Source organism: Anomaloglossus baeobatrachus, chromosome 11 (assembly GCF_048569485.1).
Source record: "Anomaloglossus baeobatrachus isolate aAnoBae1 chromosome 11, aAnoBae1.hap1, whole genome shotgun sequence".
Lineage (NCBI taxonomy): Eukaryota > Metazoa > Chordata > Amphibia > Anura > Aromobatidae > Anomaloglossus > Anomaloglossus baeobatrachus.
The window spans coordinates 29,089,029-29,112,363 of record NC_134363.1 but is presented as its reverse complement, the minus strand read 5'-3'; the positions used below and the strand labels follow the sequence as shown (position 1 = coordinate 29,112,363).

Genomic DNA, 23,335 nt, shown 5'->3' with positions numbered 1-23,335 from the left:
TGAGAAGCCATCAGTGAGCTCACTATGATGGTCTTACAGGAGACTTTGTAGCTTTTTAGGTCTTTTTCTGAGTTCCTCTTTTGTTGCACTCTATTCCTGGTTGCAGAATGAGTTAACTGAGAAGCCATCAGTGAGCTTGAGACTTAATAGCCTTTTATGTCTCTTTTTCTGAGTTCCTCTTATGCTGCACTCTGTATTGCTGGCTGCAGAATGAGTTAACTAAGAAACCATCAGTGAGCTCACTATGGTGGTCTTACAGGAGACTTTGTAGCTTTTTATGTCTTTTTCTGAGTTCCTCTTCTGGTGCACTCTGTATTGCCGGCTGCATAATGAGTTAACTGAGAAGCCATCAGTGAGCTCACTATGGTGATCTTACAGGAGACTTTGTAGCTTTTTATGTCTTTTTCTGAGTTCCTCTTCTGGTGCACTCTGTATTGCCGGCTGCAGAATGAGTTAACTGAGAAGCCATCAGTGAGCTCACTCTGTATTGCCGGCTGCAGAATGAGTTAACTGAGAAACCATCAGTGAGCTCAAAACTTTATAGCTTTTTATCTGTCTTTTTCCGTGTCCCTCTTTTGTTGCAGTCTGTATTGCTAGCTGCAGAATGAGTTAACTGAGAAGCCATCAGTGAGCTCACTATGATGGTCTTACAGGAGACTTTGTAGCTATTTATATATATTTTTCTAAGTTTCTCTTTTGTTGCACTCTGTATTGCCGGCTGCAGAATGAGTTAACTGAGAAGCCATCAGTGAGCACACTCTGTATTGCCGGCTGCAGAATGAGTTAACTGAGAAACCATCAGTGAGCTCAAAACTTTATAGCTTTTTATCTGTCTTTTTCCGTGTCCCTCTTTTGTTGCAGTCTGTATTGCTAGCTGCAGAATGAGTTAACTGAGAAGCCATCAGTGAGCTCACTATGATGGTCTTACAGGAGACTTTGTAGCTATTTATATATATTTTTCTAAGTTTTTCTTTTGTTGCACTCTGTATTGCTGGTTTCAGAATGAGTTAACTGAGAAGCCATCAGTGAGCTTGAGACTTTTTACTTTTATGTCTCTTTTTCTGAGTTCCTCTTCTGTTGCACTCTGTATTGCTGGCTGGCGAATGAGTTAACTGGGAAGCCATCAGTAATCTCACTATGGTGGTCTTACAGGAGACTTTGTAGTTTTTTATTTGTCATTTTCGGAGTTCCTCTTTTATTGCACTCTGTATTGCCGTCTGTAGAATGAGTTAACTGAGAAGCCTATTGTCCTAAGTTCTATTTTGCTCTCATCTGACCACATGACCTTCTCCTAAGTCTCCTCTGGATCATACAAGTGGTCATTGGTGAACTACAAATAGACCTGGACATGAGCTGGCATGAGCAAGGGAACCTTGTGTGCAGCAGAATTTTAATCCATGATGGCGTAGTGTGTTATTAACTGTAATCTTTGAGACTGTGGTCCCAGTTCTCTTCAGGTCATTGACCAGGTCCTCCCGTGTAGTTCTCTGCTGATTCCTGACTTTTCTCTGAATCATCCTTACCCCACAAGATGAGATCTTACATGTAGCCCCAGATCGAGTAAGATTGATAGTCATTTTCATTTTCTAATAATTGTGCCAACAGTTGTTGCCTTCTCACCAAGCTGCTTGCCTATTGTCCTGTATCACATCACAGCCTTATGCAGGTCTATACTCTTGTCCTTGGTGTCCTTAGACAGCTCTTGGTCTTGGCCATGGGGGAGACGTTGGCGTGTGATTGATTTAGTGAGTGGACAGGTGTCTTTTATACAAGTTTTGGTTTATCGGCTGTTACTTTATCTTAACGGTGCATTTTTGGGGGTACTTTTAGGGGTGTTCCAGAGCTTAGATGTTCCAAAAGTTGAGATTTCTTACCTTTCTTACACCACGAGGCGAAATCTTGCATGGAGCTCCAGACCGAGTAAGACTGACAGTCATTTTCCATTTTTAAATAATTGTGACAGTTGTTGCCTTCTCACCAAGCTGCTTGCCAATTGTCTTGTATCCCATCCCAGCCATATGCAGGTCTATACTCTTGTACCTGGTGTCCTTAGACAGCTCTTTGGTCTTGGCCATTGGGGAGACGTTGGCGTATGATTGATTGAGTGGACAGGTGTCTTTTATACAAGTTTTGCAGGATTTATCGGTTATTACTTTATCTTAACGGTGCATTTTTGGGGGAAATTTTGGGGGTGTTCCAAGGCTTAAATGTTAAACAATTTGAGATTCCTGAACTTTCTCTGAATCATCCTTATCCCATGAAGGGAGATCTTGCATGGAGCCCCAGATCGAGTAAGATTGATAGTTATTTTCATTTTCTAATAATTGTGCCAACAGTTGTTGCCTTCTCACCAAGCTGCTTGCCAATTGTCCTGTATCCCATCACAGCCTTATGCAGGTCTATACTCTTGGCCCTGGTGTCCTTAGACAGCTCTTTGGTCTTGGCCATGGTGAAGAGGATGGAGTGTGATTGATTGAGTGAGTGGAAAGGTGTCTTTTATACAAGTTTTGATTTATCGGGTGTGTAATACTATCGTATGTTCTGAGGATTTCGATAGCGTTAGGGCAATGACAACCAGAGACGAGTTCTTGGTACAAGATGTTTATAATATGTAACCACGGTAGGTACAGAACGGAACAAACACAGCAGAACAAACACACGAAATACTTTCCCGAAACGGAGCGAAGGGAATTCCCGGGGCCACGCACCGGACTCCCCCAGGGAGACCACCAGAGCGAACCCCTATACAGGGACTGTCCGGCAATCACCCCGGAAGGCCTAAATGCGCAGCAGCCGGGACACAAGGGGCAAGTGGTAAAGTCCAGGAGTGTCCGTACGGGATGATAGTCCAGAGTGGTTACAAACCGGAAGGAACCGGGCAGAAGTGCTGACCACAGACGGCAGACGGAGTCCAGGCACAGCTTGAAGAAACTGGGTATGGTCCAGAGTCGGTCGGTATTCTTTCAGGAGGATCCAAAGGCAATCAGGAATTAGAAGCAGCAAGGCAGGAGCACACAGCAAGCAGTATACTCAGGCACTGGACTAGGCTTAGAGGCGGCCTTTTAAGCAGCTGGACAGGAAGTAGGGCAACAGAACAGTAAACTCCATGTTAACCGAGGGCAAGCTTTTGTCAAAAGAGAACTGGAAAACCCGGAAACCTGACATTACTCCCCCCCCCAGAAACGGCCTCAGGACGGATCAGGGCCAGGTTTGTCCGGGTACCGTCGATGAAACTGAGCAATCTTCCGGGGTGCCCGAATGTTACCCACCGGTTCCCAGGAATCGTCCTCGGGGGCGTACCCCTGCCAACGTACCAGATATTGAAGCCGACGACGATGGATCCGGGAGTCAATAATGTCCTCAACCACGAACTGCTCCTCGCCGTCGACCATCACAGGCGGAGGAGGAGGCACGACACGACCATGAAACGTATTAGGAGAAACGGGTTTGAGGAGAGAAACATGAAAGACCGGGTGTACCTTCAGATGGTGCGGTAACCGCAGCCGACAGGCCACAGGGCTCACGATCCCGGTGATCTTAAACGGACCGATGAATTTTTGTCCCAGCTTCTGCGAAGGAACACCCAACCTCAGGTTTTTGGTGGATAACCATACAGAGTCCCCTACCTTATACATGGGTGCCGGTTTCCGGTGAGTGTCTGCCGACCTCTTGTAACGCTCCTGAGCCGTAGCCACAGTGTCCTTTAGAATCTCCAGATTTTGTCGTAGCTCGGTCCTCCACCGCTGGCACCGAAACCGCTACGGGTGACCTAGGCAAAACATTCGGATGGTAACCCAAGTTAGCAAAAAAGGGCGTTACCTTAGTGGAGCTGCTCTGAGTGTTGTTATACGAGAACTCCGCCAACGGAAGCATCTTCAACCAATCGTCCTGCAGATGGCTGACATAACATCGAAGGTATTGTTCCAGGGTTTGATTAGTCCGTTCGGTTTGCCCATTTGTCTGAGGATGGTATGCAGAAGACAAACAGACATCAATCTGGAGTGCCGTACAAAACCCCTTCCAGAACCTAGACGTGAACTGCACGCCCCGGTCAGAGATGATCTCGTCTGGTACCCCATGCAATCGGAATACGTTCTGGATAACCAAATCCACTGTCTCTGCGGCTGAGGGAAGACCGGTACACGGAATAAAGTGAGCAGCTTTTGTCAACCGATCCACCACCACTAAAATTGTATTGTGACCGCCTGAGACCGGCAACTCCACAATAAAATCCATTGAGATAGACCCCCAAGGGCGAGATGGCACGGGTAACGGTTGGAGGAGTCCCGTAGGAGCCACACGAGGGACCTTGCACCGGGCACAAACCACACATGAGTGGACATAGTCCTTTACATCCTTTAAACAGGTAGGCCACCAGAAAAAACGGCTCAAAAATTCCTGCGTCTTCTGTACCCCCCTATGACCAGCCAACACGGAGTCATGGACTAACTTGAGAACCCGAAGTCTTACGGCCTCCGGGACATAAATGCGTCGCTCTCTCAACCACACACCATTCCGAAGAACAAGAGTTACATCATTCGGGGGGGGCAGCAAGAAATACGTCACCATCATAGGCCAGCTTGATGTCCTTCCACAAGTCCTGGTCCTGGATTACTCCAACGAAATTGGCATCCGATAACACGGTCTGAGACGGGGTTCCAGGCACGGAGTCCACGGCGTGGATTCGGGACAAGGCATCGGCTTTCCCATTACGTGAACCTGGACGGTAGGTAACGATAAAATTGAACTGGTTAAGGAATAGGCTCCAACGGGCTTGCCGTGGAGACAGGCACCTGGCAGACTTAAGAAATTCCAGATTACGATGATCTGTGAGTACTATCACTTGCTGCGCGGCTCCCTGTAAGTGGTGTCTCCATTCCTTAAAAGCTGAAATAATCGCCAACAATTCCTTGTCCGCAATGTCATAGTTCCTTTCTGCAGGGGACAACCGGCGGGAAAAGAAAGCACACGGATGCAAGAGACTCTTGTCCCCAGTCCTTTGAGAAAGGATGGCCCCTAATGCATAGTCGGAAGCGTCGACTTCCACGATAAAGGGAAGTGTGGGATTCGGATGTACTAATATTGGCGCTGAGGTAAAACAAACCTTGAGACGATGGAAAGCTTCCTGGGCCTGGGTGGACCACACAAACTTCTGTCCTTTCTTGGTTAACAGAGTGATGGGACGAACGATCTCTGAAAAGTTACGGATAAAGCGTCGGTAAAAGTTGGCAAAACCGACAAAGCGTTGTACCTCTTTGATGTTTCCCGGTTCCGGCCAGTCTAGAATTGCTTGTATCTTGCCAGACTCCATGTTCAGTCCCTGAGGAGAGATGACATAACCTAAGAATTGTATTTGTGAGCAATGGAATTCGCATTTGTCCAGCTTAATGTACAGGTGGTTTTCCCTCAGCCGGGTAAGTACGGTCTTGACGTGCTCCTGGTGTTCCTGTAGGGAATCAGAAAAGATTAGGATATCGTCCAGATAAATCACCATGAATTGGTCCATTATATCCCTAAAAATATCGTTAACTAGATGTTGGAAAGCCGCGGGAGCGTTACAAAGTCCAAAAGGCATCACTAGGTACTCAAAATGTCCATACCGACATCGGAACGCGGTCTTCCACTCGTCTCCGGGACGTATGCGAAGTAGATTATATGCCCCACGGAGATCCAATTTAGTGAATATTTTTGCCTGTTGGACCCTCTCCAATAGCTCAGGAATCAACGGTAACGGATACCGGTTCCGGATGGTTATTTTATTCAGTTCCCGGTAGTCAATACAGGGTCTCAGAGTCCCCTCTTTCTTTTTCACGAAAAAGATGGGTGCCCCTGCTGGTGAGGTAGACGGGTGAATAAATCCCTTGGCTAGACTTTCATCAATGTACTCTTTTAGTGCTTCTAGCTCAGGTGCCGCCAACGGGTAGACATGACCAAACGGGATCTCCGCCCCTGGGAGTAAGTCTATGGGGCAATCATACGGTCTATGCGGGGGAAGCTGATCGGCTTTTCTTTTGTCGCATATATCAGCGAAGTCGTGATAAACCGGGGGTAAAACAGGTACCTGTACAGTGCCCTCCGCATTCGGTGTTACTGGAACCGGAACAGTTGGACTAATGGTCGGACCACTCTGCGGTGGGAAGGATATTTCCTTAGTCTCCCAATCGATGACAGGATTTGTAGACCGTAGCCACGGAATACCTAAAATAATCGGAAAATGAGGAGAAGAAATTACCATGAAAACAAGGGTCTCCTGCTGACCTGGCTTCATCACGCATTCCAGGGGTACTGTTTCCCGATCAACTGGTCCAGAGATTAACGGAGATCCGTCTACCGTCTCCATGGTAACCGGTGAGGATCTTTGCTGAGTCCGGATACCGTGTTTCCTGGCAAAAGAAGAGTCCATGAAATTTCCCCCTGCCCCAGAGTCTATCATTGCAGAGGTAGGTATTAGCTGTCCCTCCCACCGGATCTGAATGGGAAGCGAGCAATGGGTATATTTCCCTTCTGAGTCCTTCGGTGAGGTTGACATTACAGTCAAGGGAAATACCGCATCCAAGTGTCCACTTGCCTCAGAGATATCGGACTCTGCGTCCGTGTTGTCACACTCTGCCATGGCTGCCAATACCTTATTTGGGCGATTTGGACGTTTCGGGCAGTCGATCAAGAAATGGTCCGATTGACCGCAATAGAAACACAAACGCTCACGGAGCCGGTGTTCACGACGTTCGTTGCTCTCGCTTTTGCAGAGAGTCCACTTGCATAGGAATGTCCTCGGCCTCCCGTGGCGTCCTGAGAGCGGGTTCTCTGGAAGGAAACGCAAAGTTGTTTACACGGTTTACAGCTGCCCATTTTTCCTGTCTACGTTCCGTCAAACGAGTATCAATGCGCACACAGTGCTGGAGAAACAGTTCAAAATCCCCTGGAGATTCGGAACGGGCTAACTCGTCCTTGATGGTACCGGACAAACCTTTTCTGAAAACAGACAATAATGCATTGTTTCCCCAGTCGGTGTCTACCACTAACCTCTTGAACTCAGTGGCATATTCAACGACAAAACGCTTTCCCTGACGTAAGGAAAGGAGAGCCGATTCAGCGGTAGCACGGCGATTCGGATCATCAAACATTTGCGCCATTGCGGTCAGAAAGTCATCCAGGTGATTTAAACGAATGTCCCGATTCTCTATCATGGGATTAGCCCAAGCCAGTGCTCGTGAGGTTAATAACATGATTATACATAACACTTTTGACCGGTCAGAACGGTAATAATCAGCATGTACATCAAAAAACAGTATACATTGGTTAACAAATCCACGAAACTGACTACGGTCACCATTGAAACGGAATGGGGGTAACCTAGGCATACCGGCAGCTGATACGGACGTAGTGGGGACGGCTTCCTGAGCCTCCACTCTGACTTGCAAATCCTGAATAGCCGGACCCAGTACCTGGTGATCATGGCCCAGCTGTGCCTCCACATCTCTAAGCTTAGTTTGCACCGCCTCCATCTCCTGCTGTAAGGAGTTAATCATGGAAAAGAGCTGGTCTACTCGTGTCTCAGTCATTGCCCCAGCGAAATCCTCTTATGGCCGGAGTATAATGTAATACTATTGTATGTTCTGAGGATTTCGATAGCGTTAGGGCAATGACAACCAGAGACGAGTTCTTGGTACAAGATGTTTATAATATGTAACCACGGTAGGTACAGAACGGAACAAACACAGCAGAACAAACACACGAAATACTTTCCCGAAACGGAGCGAAGGGAATTCCCGGGGCCACGCACCGGACTCCCCCAGGGAGACCACCAGAGCGAACCCCTATACAGGGACTGTCCGGCAATCACCCCGGAAGGCCTAAATGCGCAGCAGCCGGGACACAAGGGGCAAGTGGTAAAGTCCAGGAGTGTCCGTACGGGATGAAAGTCCAGAGTGGTTACAAACCGGAAGGAACCGGGCAGAAGTGCTGACCACAGACGGCAGACGGAGTCCAGGCACAGCTTGAAGAAACCGGGTATGGTCCAGAGTCGGTCGGTATTCTTTCAGGAGGATCCAAAGGCAATCAGGAATTAGAAGCAGCAAGGCAGGAGCACACAGCAAGCAGTATACTCAGGCACTGGACTAGGCTTAGAGGCGGCCTTTTAAGCAGCTGGACAGGAAGTAGGGCAACAGAACAGTAAACTCCATGTTAACCGAGGGCAAGCTTTTGTCAAAAGAGAACTGGAAAACCCGGAAACCTGACATGGTGTTACTTTACCTTAATAGTGCATTTTGGGGGGCAATTTTGGGGGTGCTCCAGCGCTTACATGTTCCAAAAGTTGATATTCCTGACCTTTCTAACACCACGAGGCGAGATCCTGCATGGAGCCCCAGATCGAATAAGATTGATAGTCATTTTCATTTTCTAATAATTGTGCCAACAGTTGTTGCCTTCTCACCAAGCTGCTTGCCAATTGTCCTGTATCCCTTCACAGCCTTATGCAGGTCTATACTCTTGGCCCTGGTGTCCTTAGACAGCTCTTTGGTCTTGGCCATGGTGAAGAGGTTGGAGTGTGATTGATTGAGTGGAAAGGTGTCTTTTATACAAGTTTTGATTTATCGGGTGTTACTTTACCTTAATAGTGCATTTTTGGGGGCAATTTTGGGGGTGCTCCAGCGCTTACATGTTCCAAAAGTTGATATTCCTGACCTTTCTAACACCACGAGGCGAGATCCTGCATGGAGCCCCAGATCGAATAAGATTGATAGTCATTTTCATTTTCTAATAATTGTGCCAACAGTTGTTGCCTTCTCACCAAGCTGCTTGCCAATTGTCTTGTATCCCATCCCAGCCTTATGCAGGTCTATACTCTTGTCCCTTGTGTCCTTAGACAGCTCTTTGTTCTTGATCATGGTGAAGAGGTTGGAGTGTGATTGAGTGAGTGGAAAGGTGTTTTTTATAAAAGTTTTGATTTATCGGCTACTACTTTATCTTAACGGTGCATTTTTGGAGGGCACTTTTGGGGCTGTTCCAAGGCTTAAATATTAAACAATTTGAGATTCCTGACCTTTCTTAGAATCATCTTTATCCCATGAGGCGAGATCTTGCATGGAGCCCCAGACCGAGTAAGATTGACAGTCATCTTCCATTTTCAAATAATTGTGCCAACAGTTGTTGCCTTCTCACCAAGCTGCTTGCCAATTGTCTCGTATCCCATCCCAGCCTTATGCAGGTCTATACTCTTGTCCATGGTGTCCTTAGACAGCTCTTTGGTCTTGGCCATGGGTGATTGATTGAGTGAGTGAACAGGTGTCTTTTATACAAGTTTTGATTTATCGGCTGTTACTTTATCTTAACGGTGCATTTTTGGGGGCAATTTTGGGGGTGTTCCGAGGCTTAAATGTTCCACACTTTTGGATTGAAATCTTGGAAAGTGTGTCCAATCTTCATGGTAGTGAGCGGAGGAGCTCCAGCAATGATGCGAGGGTTTATTTTGAGGAGGTGACACGGCCTTCGTCTTTCTTTGGATGTGTTGAATGTCAGAGTTGAGAAGCACAGGTGGTGGTGACCGGGTGCGGGGCGGGGGATCGTCTACAGCTCTTTATATAAACCCTGCACCCTGCATTGGCCTCGCTCCGTCCTTGTCACAACGTCTTAAGCACAGACGCACATTAACTACTAAACAGAAGGAAATTAGCAACAGAGATGAATCTGATCCGCGGAGAAGGCAGGATATTACATTACAGCCGGACAGATTTAGAAGCCGGAGGTGGAGATGACGCTGGAGTAGTAGCCATGTTCTTACTCTCCAGTTATTTCACACGTTGATGATGCCGCGTCCCCGGGTGTACGTGCCAAGTAATGACTACGGAGGACAACTGTGATCCTGACCAATACTCACCAACAGTCTTGATATTATAATGACAATCTAGCCAACCAAACTGCAATGGTGACTGTGGTCAGCAAAATCCATGCACAAACAGGAAAGACCTTTGGTTGTTGAGCGTTATTCCTTGGTGTTCTTGGGGTTGGATTTAAATGTCTGGAATTTATAATTTCAAATATTTGTAAGTGTATCGCATATTTAACCTCTTGGATGTTGCGGTCAACATCAAATACAGCATCTAAGAAGTGTGACAGAAGGAGAGCGCTCCCTCTGTCACATCATCAACTCTCTTACAACACGATGACAGGGTGCTACAGTAGTGGAAGGTCTAAGAATAGGCAAGCTTGAAGGTCTGCCATGTATAAAAAACTATTCAAGAGGTTGTCAACTATTAAGATATTGAAGGCCAGGCCCAGGGATGGTCATCAATATCAGATCAATGGGCGATTAACAAAAGCAACCCGCCGATCAGCTGCTAGCGGGATCCAAGGAAATACTGTACAGAGCTGTGGTCTTCTAGCTTCTTACACTACGCAGTGTCTGTCCTTGGGTAAAACAGCTCAGCTTCTATTAAAGTGAATGTGATGTGGGCTGCGATTCCAAGAACGACCACTAGATGGAGCTGTGCAATTCCAGCTTCTTACACTACACAGTGGCCATCCTTGGGTACTACAGCTCAGCTGCTCCTGAAGTGAATGTGATATGAGCTGCAATTCCAAGAACGACCACTAGACGGAGCTGTGCTGTTCCACCTTCTTGCACTATGTAGTGGCTGTTCTTGGGTACTACAGCTCAGCTCCTATTGAAGTTAATGTGACCTGAGCTGCAATTCCAATAATGGCCACTAGATGGAGCTGTGCTGTTCCACCTTCTTGCACTATGTAGTGGCTGTTCTTGAGTACTACAGCTCAGCTCCTATTGAAGTTAATGTGACCTGAGATGCAATTCCAAGAATGGCCACTAGATGGAGCTGTGCTGTTCTAGCTTCTTACACTACGCTGTGGCCGTTCTTGGATACTACAGCTCAGATCCTATTGAAGTTAATGTGACCTATGCTGCAATTCCAAGAATGGCCACTAGATGGAGCTGTGCTGTTCTAGCTTCTTACACCACGCTGTGGCCGTTCTTGGATACTACAGCTCAGATCCTATTGAAGTTAATGTGACCTATGCTGCAATTCCAAGAATGGCCACTAGACGGAGCTGTGCTGTTCTAGCTTCTTGCACTATGCAGTGGCTGTTCTTGGGTAAAACAGCTCAGCTTCTATTAAAGTGAATATGACCTGAGCTGCAATTGCAAGAATGACCACTAGATGGAGCTGTGCTGTTCCAGCTTCTTACAGTATGTAATGGCCGTCCTTGGGTACTACAGCTCAGCTCCTATTGAAGTGAATGTGACCTGAGCTGCAATTCCAGGAACAACAACTAGACGGAGCTGTGCTGTTCCAGCTCAAGATGTCGAAAGACCTGAGAATTCTTATTATTTAGGGGAACATTTTCAAGTCATCTTGTAAGTAATACCAATTATTGGGGAAATAATACAATAAAATATAAAAAAAAAATTAAATAAATAAATAAAAATAAAAAAATAATAAAAATAAATTGAAAAAAAAATAAATAAAATAATTATATATATATATATATATATATATATATATATATATATATATATATATATATATATATATATATATATAGCTATTGTTGCATCTGTAAATGACAAATAGTATACATTAAGAAATGCAATAATCAAAGAAATAATTAAAAGAAAAATTTTTTCCCCAAATCCCACTGAAGGCTAAAACTGGAAAAGTCCTTAAGGGGTTAAGATTTAAGGAGAACTTTCCCATATGTGCATTCCCTTGCATTTATGTAGCCTGTCAGCAGATGGCAGGAGAGATAAAGGTTTCCCTTTCCTTGATGGGAAAAAAAAAAAAAGTAAAAGAGAGAAAGGAAACAAGAAAGTTGTGTGGTTTCGGTTTCAGTTTTCAAAGAATTGAAACAGAAACTTGATCCTTTGTACAGATAAAAGAATAGAAGAATCAGAAGTGGCAGAACTCAGAGGACAAGACGGCGACGCTACTCGAGGTAAAGACAAGCGCGCTTTACTGTGGAAGACGTAAAGTGGCAATAGGGTGTGAGGGGTACTGTAACTTAGTGGGGTACTGTGGTAGTGACGGTGGAGGGTAATATGACTGTGGGGTACTGTGGTTGTGACGGTGGAGGGTAATATGACTGTGGGGTACGTGGTAGTGACGGTGGAGGGTAATATGACTGTGGGGTACTGTGGTAGTGACGGTGGAGGGTAATATGACTGTGGGGTACGTGGTAGTGACGGTGGAGGGTAATATGACTGTGGGGTACTGTGGTAGTGACGGTGGAGGGTAATATGACTGTGGGGTACTGTGGTAGTGACGGTGGAGGGTAATATGACTGTGGGGTACGTGGTAGTGACGGTGGAGGGTAATATGACTGTGGGGTACTGTGGTAGTGACGGTGGAGGGTAATATGACTGTGGGGTACTGTGGTAGTGACGGTGGAGGGTAATATGACTGTGGGGTACTGTGGTAGTGACGGTGGAGGGTAATATGACTGTGGGGTACTGTGGTAGTGATGGTGGAGGGTAATATGACTGTGGGGTACTGTGGTAGTGATGGTGGAGGGTAATATGACTGTGGGGTACTGTGGTATTGAGGGTGGAGGGTAATATGACTGTGGGGTACTGTGGTAGTGATGGTGGAGGGTAATATGACTGTGGGGTACTGTGGTAGTGATGGTGGAGGGTAATATGACTGTGGGGTACTGTGGTAGTGATAGTGGAGGGTAATGTGACTTTAGGGTTATTTGGTAGTGATGGTGGAGGGTAACATAACTGTGTGGTACTGTGGTAGTGATGGTGGAGGGTAATATGACTTTATGGGGTACTGCGATAGTGATGTGGAGAGAAATATGACTGCGCGGTACTGTGGTAGTGATGGTGGAGCCCAAAATGACTGTGGGGTACTGTGGTAGTAATGGTGAAAGGTAATATGATTTCGTATGGTACTGCAGAAGTTATGGTGGAGGGTAATAGTACTATGTGGGGTACTGCGGTGGTGATGGGACAGTTTATTGTAGAGGTGATTAGGGTTCTGTGTCTATGAAGAGAGTGTAATTACTGTGGAGTACTGCGTTAGTGATAGTGGAGGATAATATGACTTTATGGGGTACTGCGGTAGTAATGGAAGAGGGTAATATGACTTTATGAGGTACTGCTGTAGTGTTTGTGTAGGGTAAAATGACTGTGGGGTACTGCGGTAGTAATGGTGGAGGTTAATATGACTTTGTGGTATACTGCGGTAGTGTTAGGAGTTTATTATGGAGGTGAAAGAGTATAATGACTTTGTATAGGCCCCACAGGCGGTAATAGGGGTACTATTGCTGTGCATATTATGATGGGGCAATGTAGCGGTGGTGGTGGTCCTATGGTTATGAGTTATTATGACGTAAGGGGTAAGATATTGGAAACGGGTACTGTTGTTATGAGAAGAATATTATGATGTTGTAGGGGGCACTCTGGCAGTGATGGGGGGACTATGGGTGTCAGGTGACTATTATAATGAGGGGACTGTACTGATAATGGAGTACTGTGGTTATGAGACAGGTATAATGATGTTGTAGGGGGGCACACTGGCAGTGATAGGGAGACTATGGGTGTGAGGTGATGGGGTACTGTGGTTATGAAGCGGTTATTTTGATGGTGTAGGGGCACCATGCTGGAGACAGGTGGTTACAAGAAGGGTATTATGATGGTGTAGGGGCACTGTGCTGGAGACAGAGGTGCTTATGAGGAGGTTATTATGATGGTGTAGGGGCACTGTGCTGGAGACAGAGGTGGTTATGAGGAGGGTATTGTGATGGTGTAAGGGCACTGTGCTGGAGACAGAGGTGGTTATGAGGAGGGTATTATGATGGTGTAGGGGCACTGTGCTGGAGACAGAGGTGGTTATGAGGAGGGTATTGTGATGGTGTAGGGGACACTGTGCTGGAGACACAGGTGGTTATGAGGAGGGTATTGTGATGGTGTAATGGCACAGTGCTGGAGACAGGTAGTTATGAGGAGGGTATTATGATGGTGTAGGGGGCACTGTGCTGCAGATGCAGGTGGTTATGAGGAGGGTATTATGATGGTGTAGTGGGAATTGTGATGTGCAGAGGGGTGTTATGAGAAGGGTATTATGATGGTGCAGCAATATGCTGCAGACACAGGAGGTTATAAGGAGGGTGTAGGGGCACTGTACAGGAGACAGGTGGTTATGAGGAGGTTATTATGATGGTGTAGGGGCACTGTACAGGAGACACAGGTAGTTACGTGGAGAGATTATGATGGTGTAGGGGCACTGTACAGGAGACACAGGTAGTTACTTGGAGAGATTATGATGGTGTAGGGGCACTGTACAGGAGACACAGGTAGTTACGTGGAGAGATTATGATGGTGTAGGGGTACTGTACAGGAGACACAGGTAGTTATGTGGAGAGATTATGATGGTGTAGGGGCACTGTACAGGAGGCACAGGTAGTTACGTGGAGAGATTATGATGGTGTAGGGGTACTGTACAGGAGACACAGGTAGTTATGTGGAGAGATTATGATGGTGTAGGGGCACTGTACAGGAGACACAGGCAGTTATGTGGAGAGATTATGATGGTGTAGGGGCACTGTACAGGAGACACACGTAGTTATGTGGAGAGATTATGATAGTGTAGGGGCACTGTACAGGAGACACAGGTAGTTACGTGGAGAGATTATGATGGTGTAGGGGCACTGTACAGGAGACACAGGTAGTTACGTGGAGAGATTATGATGGTGTAGGGGCACTGTACAGGAGGCACAGGTAGTTACGTGGAGAGATTATGATGGTGTAGGGGCACTGTACAGGAGACACAGGTAGTTACGTGGAGAGATTATGATGGTGTAGGGGCACTGTACAGGAGACACAGGTGGTTATAAGGAGGGTGTTATGATGGTGTAGGGGCACTGTGCTGGAGACAAAGGTGTTTATGAGGAGGGCATTATGATGGTGTAGGGGCACTGTGCTGGAGACAGAGGTGGTTATGAGGAGGGCATTATGATGGTGTAGGGGCACTGTGCTGGAGACAGAGGTGGTTATGAGGAGAGCATTATGATGGTGTAGGGGGTACTGTGCTGGAGACAGAGGTGGTTATGAGGAGGGCATTATGATGGTGTAGGGGCACTGTGCTGGAGACAGAGGTGGTTATGAGGAGGGCATTATGATGGTGTAGGGGCACTGTACAGGAGACACACGTAGTTATGTGGAGAGATTATGATGGTGTAGGGGCACTGTACAGGAGACACACGTAGTTATGTGGAGAGATTATGATGGTGTAGGGGCACTGTACAGGAGACACAGGTAGTTACGTGGAGAGATTATGATGGTGTAGGGGCACTGTACAGGAGACACAGGTAGTTACGTGGAGAGATTATGATGGTGTAGGGGCACTGTACAGGAGACACAGGTAGTTACGTGGAGAGATTATGATGGTGTAGGGGCACTGTACAGGAGACACAGGTGGTTATAAGGAGGGTGTTATGATGGTGTAGGGGCACTGTGCTGGAGACAAAGGTGTTTATGAGGAGGGCATTATGATGGTGTAGGGGCACTGTGCTGGAGACAGAGGTGGTTATGAGGAGGGCATTATGATAGTGTAGGGGCACTGTGCTGGAGACAGAGGTGGTTATGAGGAGAGCATTATGATGGTGTAGGGGGCACTGTGCTGGAGACAGAGGTGGTTATGAGGAGGGCATTATGATGGTGTAGGGGCACTGTGCTGGAGACAGAGGTGGTTATGAGGAGGGCATTATGATGGTGTAGGGGCACTGTACAGGAGACACAGGTGGTTATAAGGAGGGTGTTATGATGGTGTAGGGGCACTGTCCTGGAGACAGAGGTGGTTATGAGGAGGGTATTGTGATGGTGTAAGGGCACTGTGCTGGAGAAACAGGTAGTTATGATGGTGTAAGGGCACTGTGCTGGAGACAGGAGGTTATGAGGAGGGTATTATGATGGTGTAGGGGCACTGTGCTGGAGACAAAGGTGTTTATGAGGAGGTTATTATGATGGTGTAGGGGCACTGTACAGGAGACACAGGTAGTTACGTGGAGAGATTATGATTGTGTATGGGCACTGTACAGGAGACAAAGGTGTTTATGAGGAGGGCATTATGATGGTGTAGGGGCACTGTTCTCAAGACAGAGGATCCTGAGTTACCTTCGATATTATATCCAGAGCTGCATTCACTATTCTGCTTTGTCTTTGGACGCACCCCTAACAGCTTGGTGAAACTAGAATGGTGTCCATATAGTGACTGTGCACTTCCCAGAGGGTCTATCACCAAAGCAAACTTTATGCAGGCACTATACAAGCAGGAAGTGCTGACCGATTTCAGCTCTGAAGGCTGTATAATTGTAAGTGCAGCTCTTGAGCAAAATACAAGTCGTAACTCAGGTTCACTATAAGTTGTAATGTGTTGAAAGTGATCAGTTCCAAAACACTGAACCTTATTTTCTCTCCAAAGTCTGATTAACGAGGAAATATGTACACCGATGAAATATTCTGTGCTTTGTGCGAAAAGGAAGTGGAAGACATCATAAGAGCGCTACACGAGAGCACCTTGTGCGACACAGAATGTGTGAACAGTGCCACTCAGGAAAGTAGTGCTTGTAACCCAGGAGGAATGGACATTAAAAGCCCCCTAATAAACATTGCGATAATGGGAGAGTCGGGCTCTGGGAAGTCCACCTTTGTTAATGCCATCCGTGGTCTTCACAATGATGAAGAAGAAAATGCTGCTAAAACCGGCGTAGTGGAAACCACCATGGAGCCCACCGCCTATCCACATCCCATATTGAGAAATCTGTTATTTTGGGACCTCCCCGGTACAGGAACTTCTCAATGTATGACCCAATCAATCAACTATGATCAGTATGACTTATTTATTATCATAGCTTCTGAGCGGGTGAGGCACTCCGACATGGAACTGGCCAAAAAGATCTGTTCTATGAAGAAGAAGCTCTACTTTGTAAGGAACAAAATAGACACTGACTTAAAAGCCAGCAAGCTTCGTAGACGTAGGACGTACAACGAGAGGAGAATATTACATGAGATACGAGATAACTGTATCACATGTCTTAAAGACAGTGGAGTAGAGGAACCCATCGTCTTCCTCTTGTCCTGTTTAGAAATGGACAAATATGACTTTGAACTCTTGGTGGAGACCCTAGAAAAAGAGCGATTATGAAGACAGTTGGTCTGCTTGGACGCATCCCATCGTTTCCTCATGTCCTATCTAGAGATTGACAAATATGACTTTGAACTGTTGGTGGAGACCCTAGAAAAAGAGGGATTGTGAGAACAGTCGGTCTTCTTGGACGCAACCCATCGTCTTCCTCTTGTCCTGTCTCGAAATGGACAAATGTGACTTTGAACTGTTGGTGTAAACCCTAGAAAAAGAGTGATTATGAGAAGGCCAGTTGGTCTCCTTGGACGCATCCCAACGTCTTCCTCTTGTCCTATCTAGAAATGGATAAATGTGACTTTGAACTGTTGGTGGACACCCTAGAAAAAGAGCAATTACGAGAAGGCCAGTTGGTCTCCTTGGAAGCAACCCATTGTCTTCCTCTTGTCCTGTCTAGAAATGGACAAATGTGACTTTTAACTCATGGTGGAGACCCTAGAAAAAGAGTGATTATGAGAAGGCCAGTTGGTCTCCTTGGAAGCAACCCATTGTCTTCCTCTTGTCCTGTCTAGAAATGGACAAATGTGACTTTTAACTCATGGTGGAGACCCTAGAAAAAGAGTGATTATGAGAAGGCCAGTTGGTCTCCTTGGAAGCAACCCATTGTCTTCCACTTGTCCTGTCTAGAAATGGACAAATGTGACTTTGAACTCATGGTGGAGACTCTAGAAAAAGAGCGATTATGAAAAGGACAGTTGATATTCTTGGGCCCAACTTTTTTTATACGGACTAAAGGGTGCTTTACACACTGCGACATCGCTAGCGATCTCATTAGTGATGTGACACGCCAAATCGCATATGTGATCTGCCGAGATCGCACATAGGTCGTTTTTATAGCACCGGTAGATCGCATCTGCGATCTGGCGTGTCACATCACTAATGAGATCGCTAGCGATGTCGCAGTGTGTAAAGCACCCTTAAGACAATGGTTTCCACACTGCAACTGTTGGAGAATTACAACTTTCATGAGGATAGTTGTAGTTCCTCAACAGCTGGAGAGACATGTGTGTTCAAACAAAAAAAAGGGGAACCCTGAAAGGACCTATCATCTATCTGGTAGACCAATAATGTCTTGATGTATTTTCCATGCAACGCCATTAAAGGGGAGAAAGTGCACTCGGCAATCAGCCAACTGGGCAAAAAGAACTAATCATAATTTGTCCCAATTGAAAAACCGCTGGAATCAACTGTTTATCAGAAAATCCCAGTACAATAAGGGTTTCCAAAGTAGAGAACGCCTCTAAATTAGGAGTAGAGATGAAGGTTAAACTTCTGCCCGGATACAAAATATCTGCTAGGATCTTCAACATACCAGGTACCATATTGGTGTCTTCGTATGTCGCAGATGGTCATTTTCTACCCCTTTAAAAACCACGACCACGAGGAGGGGACACAGACAGAAGAGGGCCTGTTTGAAGAACAATATATGGGCCCTTTGCCTTCAAATAACTCATGATAATGCATCATTCCTCCTGCTTTGGAGGTGGATGTGGTCCTCTTACCTCTTGTGCCTTCGAGAAGATGTACAGGTTGCACCGATGGTATGTCCGCCCTTGAAGTCCCCCTGTAGGTACACCAGTGATCTTCAGGAAAATTTACAATGACTTTTACAGTATGTCTTCGGCTAAATATCAAATTTTTGAGGTTCATTATTTTTTTTAATTTTTTAGTATTACATCAAGGTTAACGACGATGAGATGGTGAGAACCTACCAGCCAAATACTATAACTTCTACTAAATGCTTTCACAAAATATTTTTATAATATGTAAATTGTATATTAAATTCTATTTATTTCTAGATATTTGTTTGAGCCGTACTTCAAAGCTTCATAGTAAAAAGCATGCTCCATGGTTTCACGTGTGAGGTTACGTGGCTGTTTCTCTATTTAGCAATTCTGCTCCTTGTGCATCATGCAAATTAGCCACACAGGACTGCAAAATACATGGAGATAGTCAGGGAAGTGAGAGAGAAGGGAACAGGTTAGAGTTTGTAGATGACGGGCTGACCAAGGACGGCTGCCGAAAGCTTCCAGAATGGCTCACGATGGTTGAAACTTCTACCCTGGCTCAAATATGAAGAACAGTAGAGCGAATACACTGCAGATTAGGACAAATTGGGAGCATATTAACAGGAATATTCATGAGAAAACCAAAAGTTTTATGGGTCGAGAAGCACTTTTATGAAGAAGTCAAAGGCTGAGATGGACAAAAAAAAAATTCCTATATCTGTTCAACTCAACCCACATTTCACTTTGACCTAGTGTGTTTTTATTGAATACACATGGAAATATTACAAAAGCAGACATAGCACTAGGTTTGTAGGCCCCTTTATTTTCAGAAATGGTGGAGTTCGAAGTGCTCAGAACATTATTGACCAGACAAGGTCTTTCTTTAGACAGGCTCCTAAAACTAAGTTATGAAAGATCATCAAACTAAATTTTGGAAAGATTACATCATTGTGTCTTGGTAGAGCATGGTTTCTATAGTAGAGAATCCTCAAATACTCTGGTGGTCCAGCTTGCAGTAACCAAAGATAATAGTGTTGACCTTGTTTTTCTATATTCTTGACCAGAAAATGTAGAGATAGGTCAGATTCTAGTGAGAAAGAATTCTTTTCTCACCAATTTGTTTTTCATTTTTCTCCAGAATAATAACTGAAAATGGATTCCTCTTTCGAAATCATCAGTGATGAAGAAGTGCAGGACATTCGGGCCGCTTTAGAAGAAGGTGACCTCTGTACAGCAACTGAAAGACTCAGCGAGTCCCTCAGAGATATAGAAAATGCTCCATTGAACATTGCTATCACAGGAGAGTCAGGAACGGGAAAGTCCACTTTTGTTAATGCCATCCGTGGCATGGATGATGAAGAAGAAGGTTCAGCCAAAACTGGTGTGGTGGAGACAACAGGAAAGCCAACTCCATACAACCATCCCCAGTATCCTAATGTAACTGTTTGGGATCTTCCAGGAATAGGAACTCCCAATTTTGCTGCAGACAGTTATCTTCAATCTGTTGATTTCAGTCGTTACGACTTTTTCATCATCCTATCATCAGAACGATTTAAGAAAAACGACATTGACCTAGCGAAGGCGGTACAAGCTATGAACAAGAAATTCTACTTTGTGAGATCCAAAGTTGACTCTGACTTGCATGCCTCTCAGGTCCGAAGGAAGAAGACATTCAATGAAGAGAACGTGCTCAATGAAATAAGAAATAACTGCATTCAAAGTCTCAGAGATGGGGACATCACCGAGCCCCAAGTGTTTCTCCTCTCATTCCTGGAACTGGACAAGTTCGACTTTCACATAATGCAGGACACTCTTGAAAAGGAGCTTCCAGAACACAAGAGGCACATATTCCTGATCTCTCTACCCAACATTTCTCTGCCGGTCCTTGAGAAGAAGCGTCAGGCTTTTAAGAAGGACATATGGAAGTTGTCTCTTCTTTCTGGTGGAGTGGCTGCAGTCCCAATACCAGGCCTGTCTGTAGCTTGTGACATAGGAATCCTGGTGAAAGCCATGATAAACTATAAGAATGCATTCGGCTTAGATGAAAAATCTCTGGAAAAGTTGGCCGACAAGTTTGGTAAAGATGTCAACGAGTTAAAATCTGTGATCAAGTCCCCTCTGGTCATAAAAGAGATAAATAAAGAGCTTGTCACCACTTTACTAAAAAGTGGGGTCACAGGGGGTCTCATGATTGTTGAGTATGCTGCTAGCAATATTCCAATGCTCGGTAGCATGGCAGCTGGGGGCATCTCCTTTGGTACCACTTACTGGATGCTCTCTGGCTTTCTTAAAGAGATTGCTGAAGATGCCAATCGTGTTCTTATGAAGGCATTGGAGTCACCCGTTTAGGCATTTTTTTTCAATAGATAAAGTATAGAAAAAACTACCAGATATGGGATACAATGAAAAAAAATCGACAAAGCAATTATTAAAAATGATTTAATGATTTATTAATGTGAGGCAATAAACATTTTATATTATCTACGTGTGCTATCGTGCATTTAAAGTGAGCATCTTCAAGGGAAAATATAAGGCTATGTGCGCATGCTGCAAACAAGCCAAGGTACAGCAGACAACTGGGGGCTGATATTATTAGGGTGGGAAGGGCAATGGTTATTTGGCCCTTCCAGCCTAACAATAGCAGCCTGCAACCAACCCAGAAGTTGCGCATCCATTAGACGCACCAATTCTCTCACTGGATCCGGCTCTTTCCGTTGCCCTGGTGTGGTGACAATCGGGGTAATAAGGAGTTAATGGCAGCCCACAGTAGCTACTAAGTCCTAGATTAGTGATGGCAGGTGTCTGAGATTTCCCCCCCATCACTAATCTGTAAGTGAAAGTAAATAAACACAAACACTCAGAAAATCCTTTATTTGAAATAAAAGACAAAACAGCCACCCTCTTTTACCCCTTTATTAACCCCAAAAATACCTGCAGGTCCAATGTAATTCACACGAGGTCCCATGACACTTGCACCACTGCTACATCTGGAGCTCACAGCGAGCGCCATAGAACATGACTGCCCACTGTGTGCTCCATGCAGTAACTGATGTGAGCCGCGCAATCAGCGGTGACGTCACTCAGGTTAGCCACAGCTGAAGCCCTCCACCTGTGACCGCACATCATCTGAGTGGGATCCCTCTGATCACGCGGCTCACTTCAGTCACTTGAGTGATTTGCTGTCACAGGTGGAGGACTCCAGCTGTGGGTGTGGCTAACTTGAGTGACGTGGAAGCGTCGTGGAACCTTGTGTGGATTACGTTGGACCTGAAGGGTGTTTTGGGGGTTAATAAAGTGGTGACAAAGGAGGCTTTTTTGTCTGTCATTTCAAATAATGGATTTTTTGGGTGTTTGTGTTTATTTATTTTCACTTACAGATGAGTGATGGGGTGTCATAGACGCCTGCCATCACTAATCCAGGAATAAGTGGCAGCTATGAGCTGCTATTATCTCCTTATCACCCCGATTGCCAATGTGGCGCCCCTGACTATATCAGGGTGCCACAAGGGACTGCATCTTCTCTTTCGATGGTGCAGGACCTACCCCCGTGGTTCCAGGTTCCTTAAAACGGGTATCACACCCATCAGCACCACAAATCCCAACCACACCTCACATCATGACCTGTCAGACACACCAGTGGGTTGGTCTAGCTGGAAAAGGGCAACCCACCTAGGGGTCAGGTAGACTGGTAGGAGGGACTTAGTGAGTCCAGTGAGAGCCCTCAGAGAGTGAGGAGCTGGGGAGTTGTAACTCCAGGGAGAGACCTAGGTTGGGTCGCAGACGGTGGTCAGGGACCAGAGTAGTCGGAGACCCGATCGCAGGGTATTGGAAAGGGGTGTACTGACTTAGTCTTGGAGGACGGTCGGCACCAGAAAGTCCAGTAACCGCATCGGTACCGAGCACGACAGGGTACAGGACCCTAGATCAGGAAACGGTTCAACGTCCTGGTAAATAACCTGGGAGGAAGAGTCTCTTTATGAAATTCCCCAAGAGCTCAGAGATTGAAGGCATCAGCATAACGAGGGGGATAGGGTTTTCTAGCTTATGCGACCCACTGAGATCCCAAGTGCCAGCCATCAAGAGCATAGCTCCACTACACATAGGGAGCGGGACCCTGACAGCTTTGGGCCAAGGGGTCACAAGAACAACTAAATTTGGGCACGGAGGCAGGCTCCAGACCATTAAGCGATACCGGTGGGAGCGGACACACAGACGGGCTCCCCGCAGTGGGAGTGGGACCCCAGAGACTTTGGTTTACTACAGTGTGTGAGTCTGCTTTATCGGCTTCCTCTAGCAGCGCAACAACCAGAGTAAGTACCCTGTCCCCCTGCATCCTGCCTGTCCATCCAACCTGCATAAAACCAACCACCACCCTCCTGCGTCCTGGGGCCTTCCCTACCTGTGGGGGGATTAACATCTGGCTGCCCAACTCCATCTGCCCCGGGTACTCCCTACAGCAGCGGCGGTACTCCCCTTTACCGCGACCCACAGGTGGCATCACAAACTCATCCCCTGTAAATACCCCCTTTTTTCCATTGAGTGGCCGCTGAGCCCCGGGTCCAGGGACCCTCAAGCCACAGCAACAAGGGATCCGAGCAGTTCGCCTGCTGAAGGGGCGGCACACCACCGCACCAGGGCAATCGGGAAGAGCCACTAAAGTGCCAGGACTGT

The 23,335-nt window shown here is 46.1% G+C and overlaps 1 protein-coding gene across 2 annotated transcripts in view; it reads left to right on the top strand.

Annotated features, from left to right (window-relative positions):
- Window positions 1–21,144, top strand: part of LOC142257220 (interferon-inducible GTPase 5-like) — an 84,455-nt gene extending 63,311 nt beyond the window's left edge. Inside the window, exons 1-2 of one of the 2 annotated variants that reach the window (XM_075329367.1) lie at window positions 11,813–11,949; window positions 19,803–21,144. In XM_075329367.1, coding sequence (XP_075185482.1) covers window positions 19,817–21,013 — 1,197 coding nt within the window. In that variant the 5' untranslated portion in view covers window positions 11,813–11,949; window positions 19,803–19,816 and the 3' untranslated portion in view covers window positions 21,014–21,144. Of the gene's footprint in view, window positions 1–11,812; window positions 11,950–19,802 lie in introns of those variants that run through there. The other variant, XM_075329368.1, reaches the window with a different exon arrangement.
- The last annotated feature ends 2,191 nt before the right edge of the window (window positions 21,145–23,335 follow it).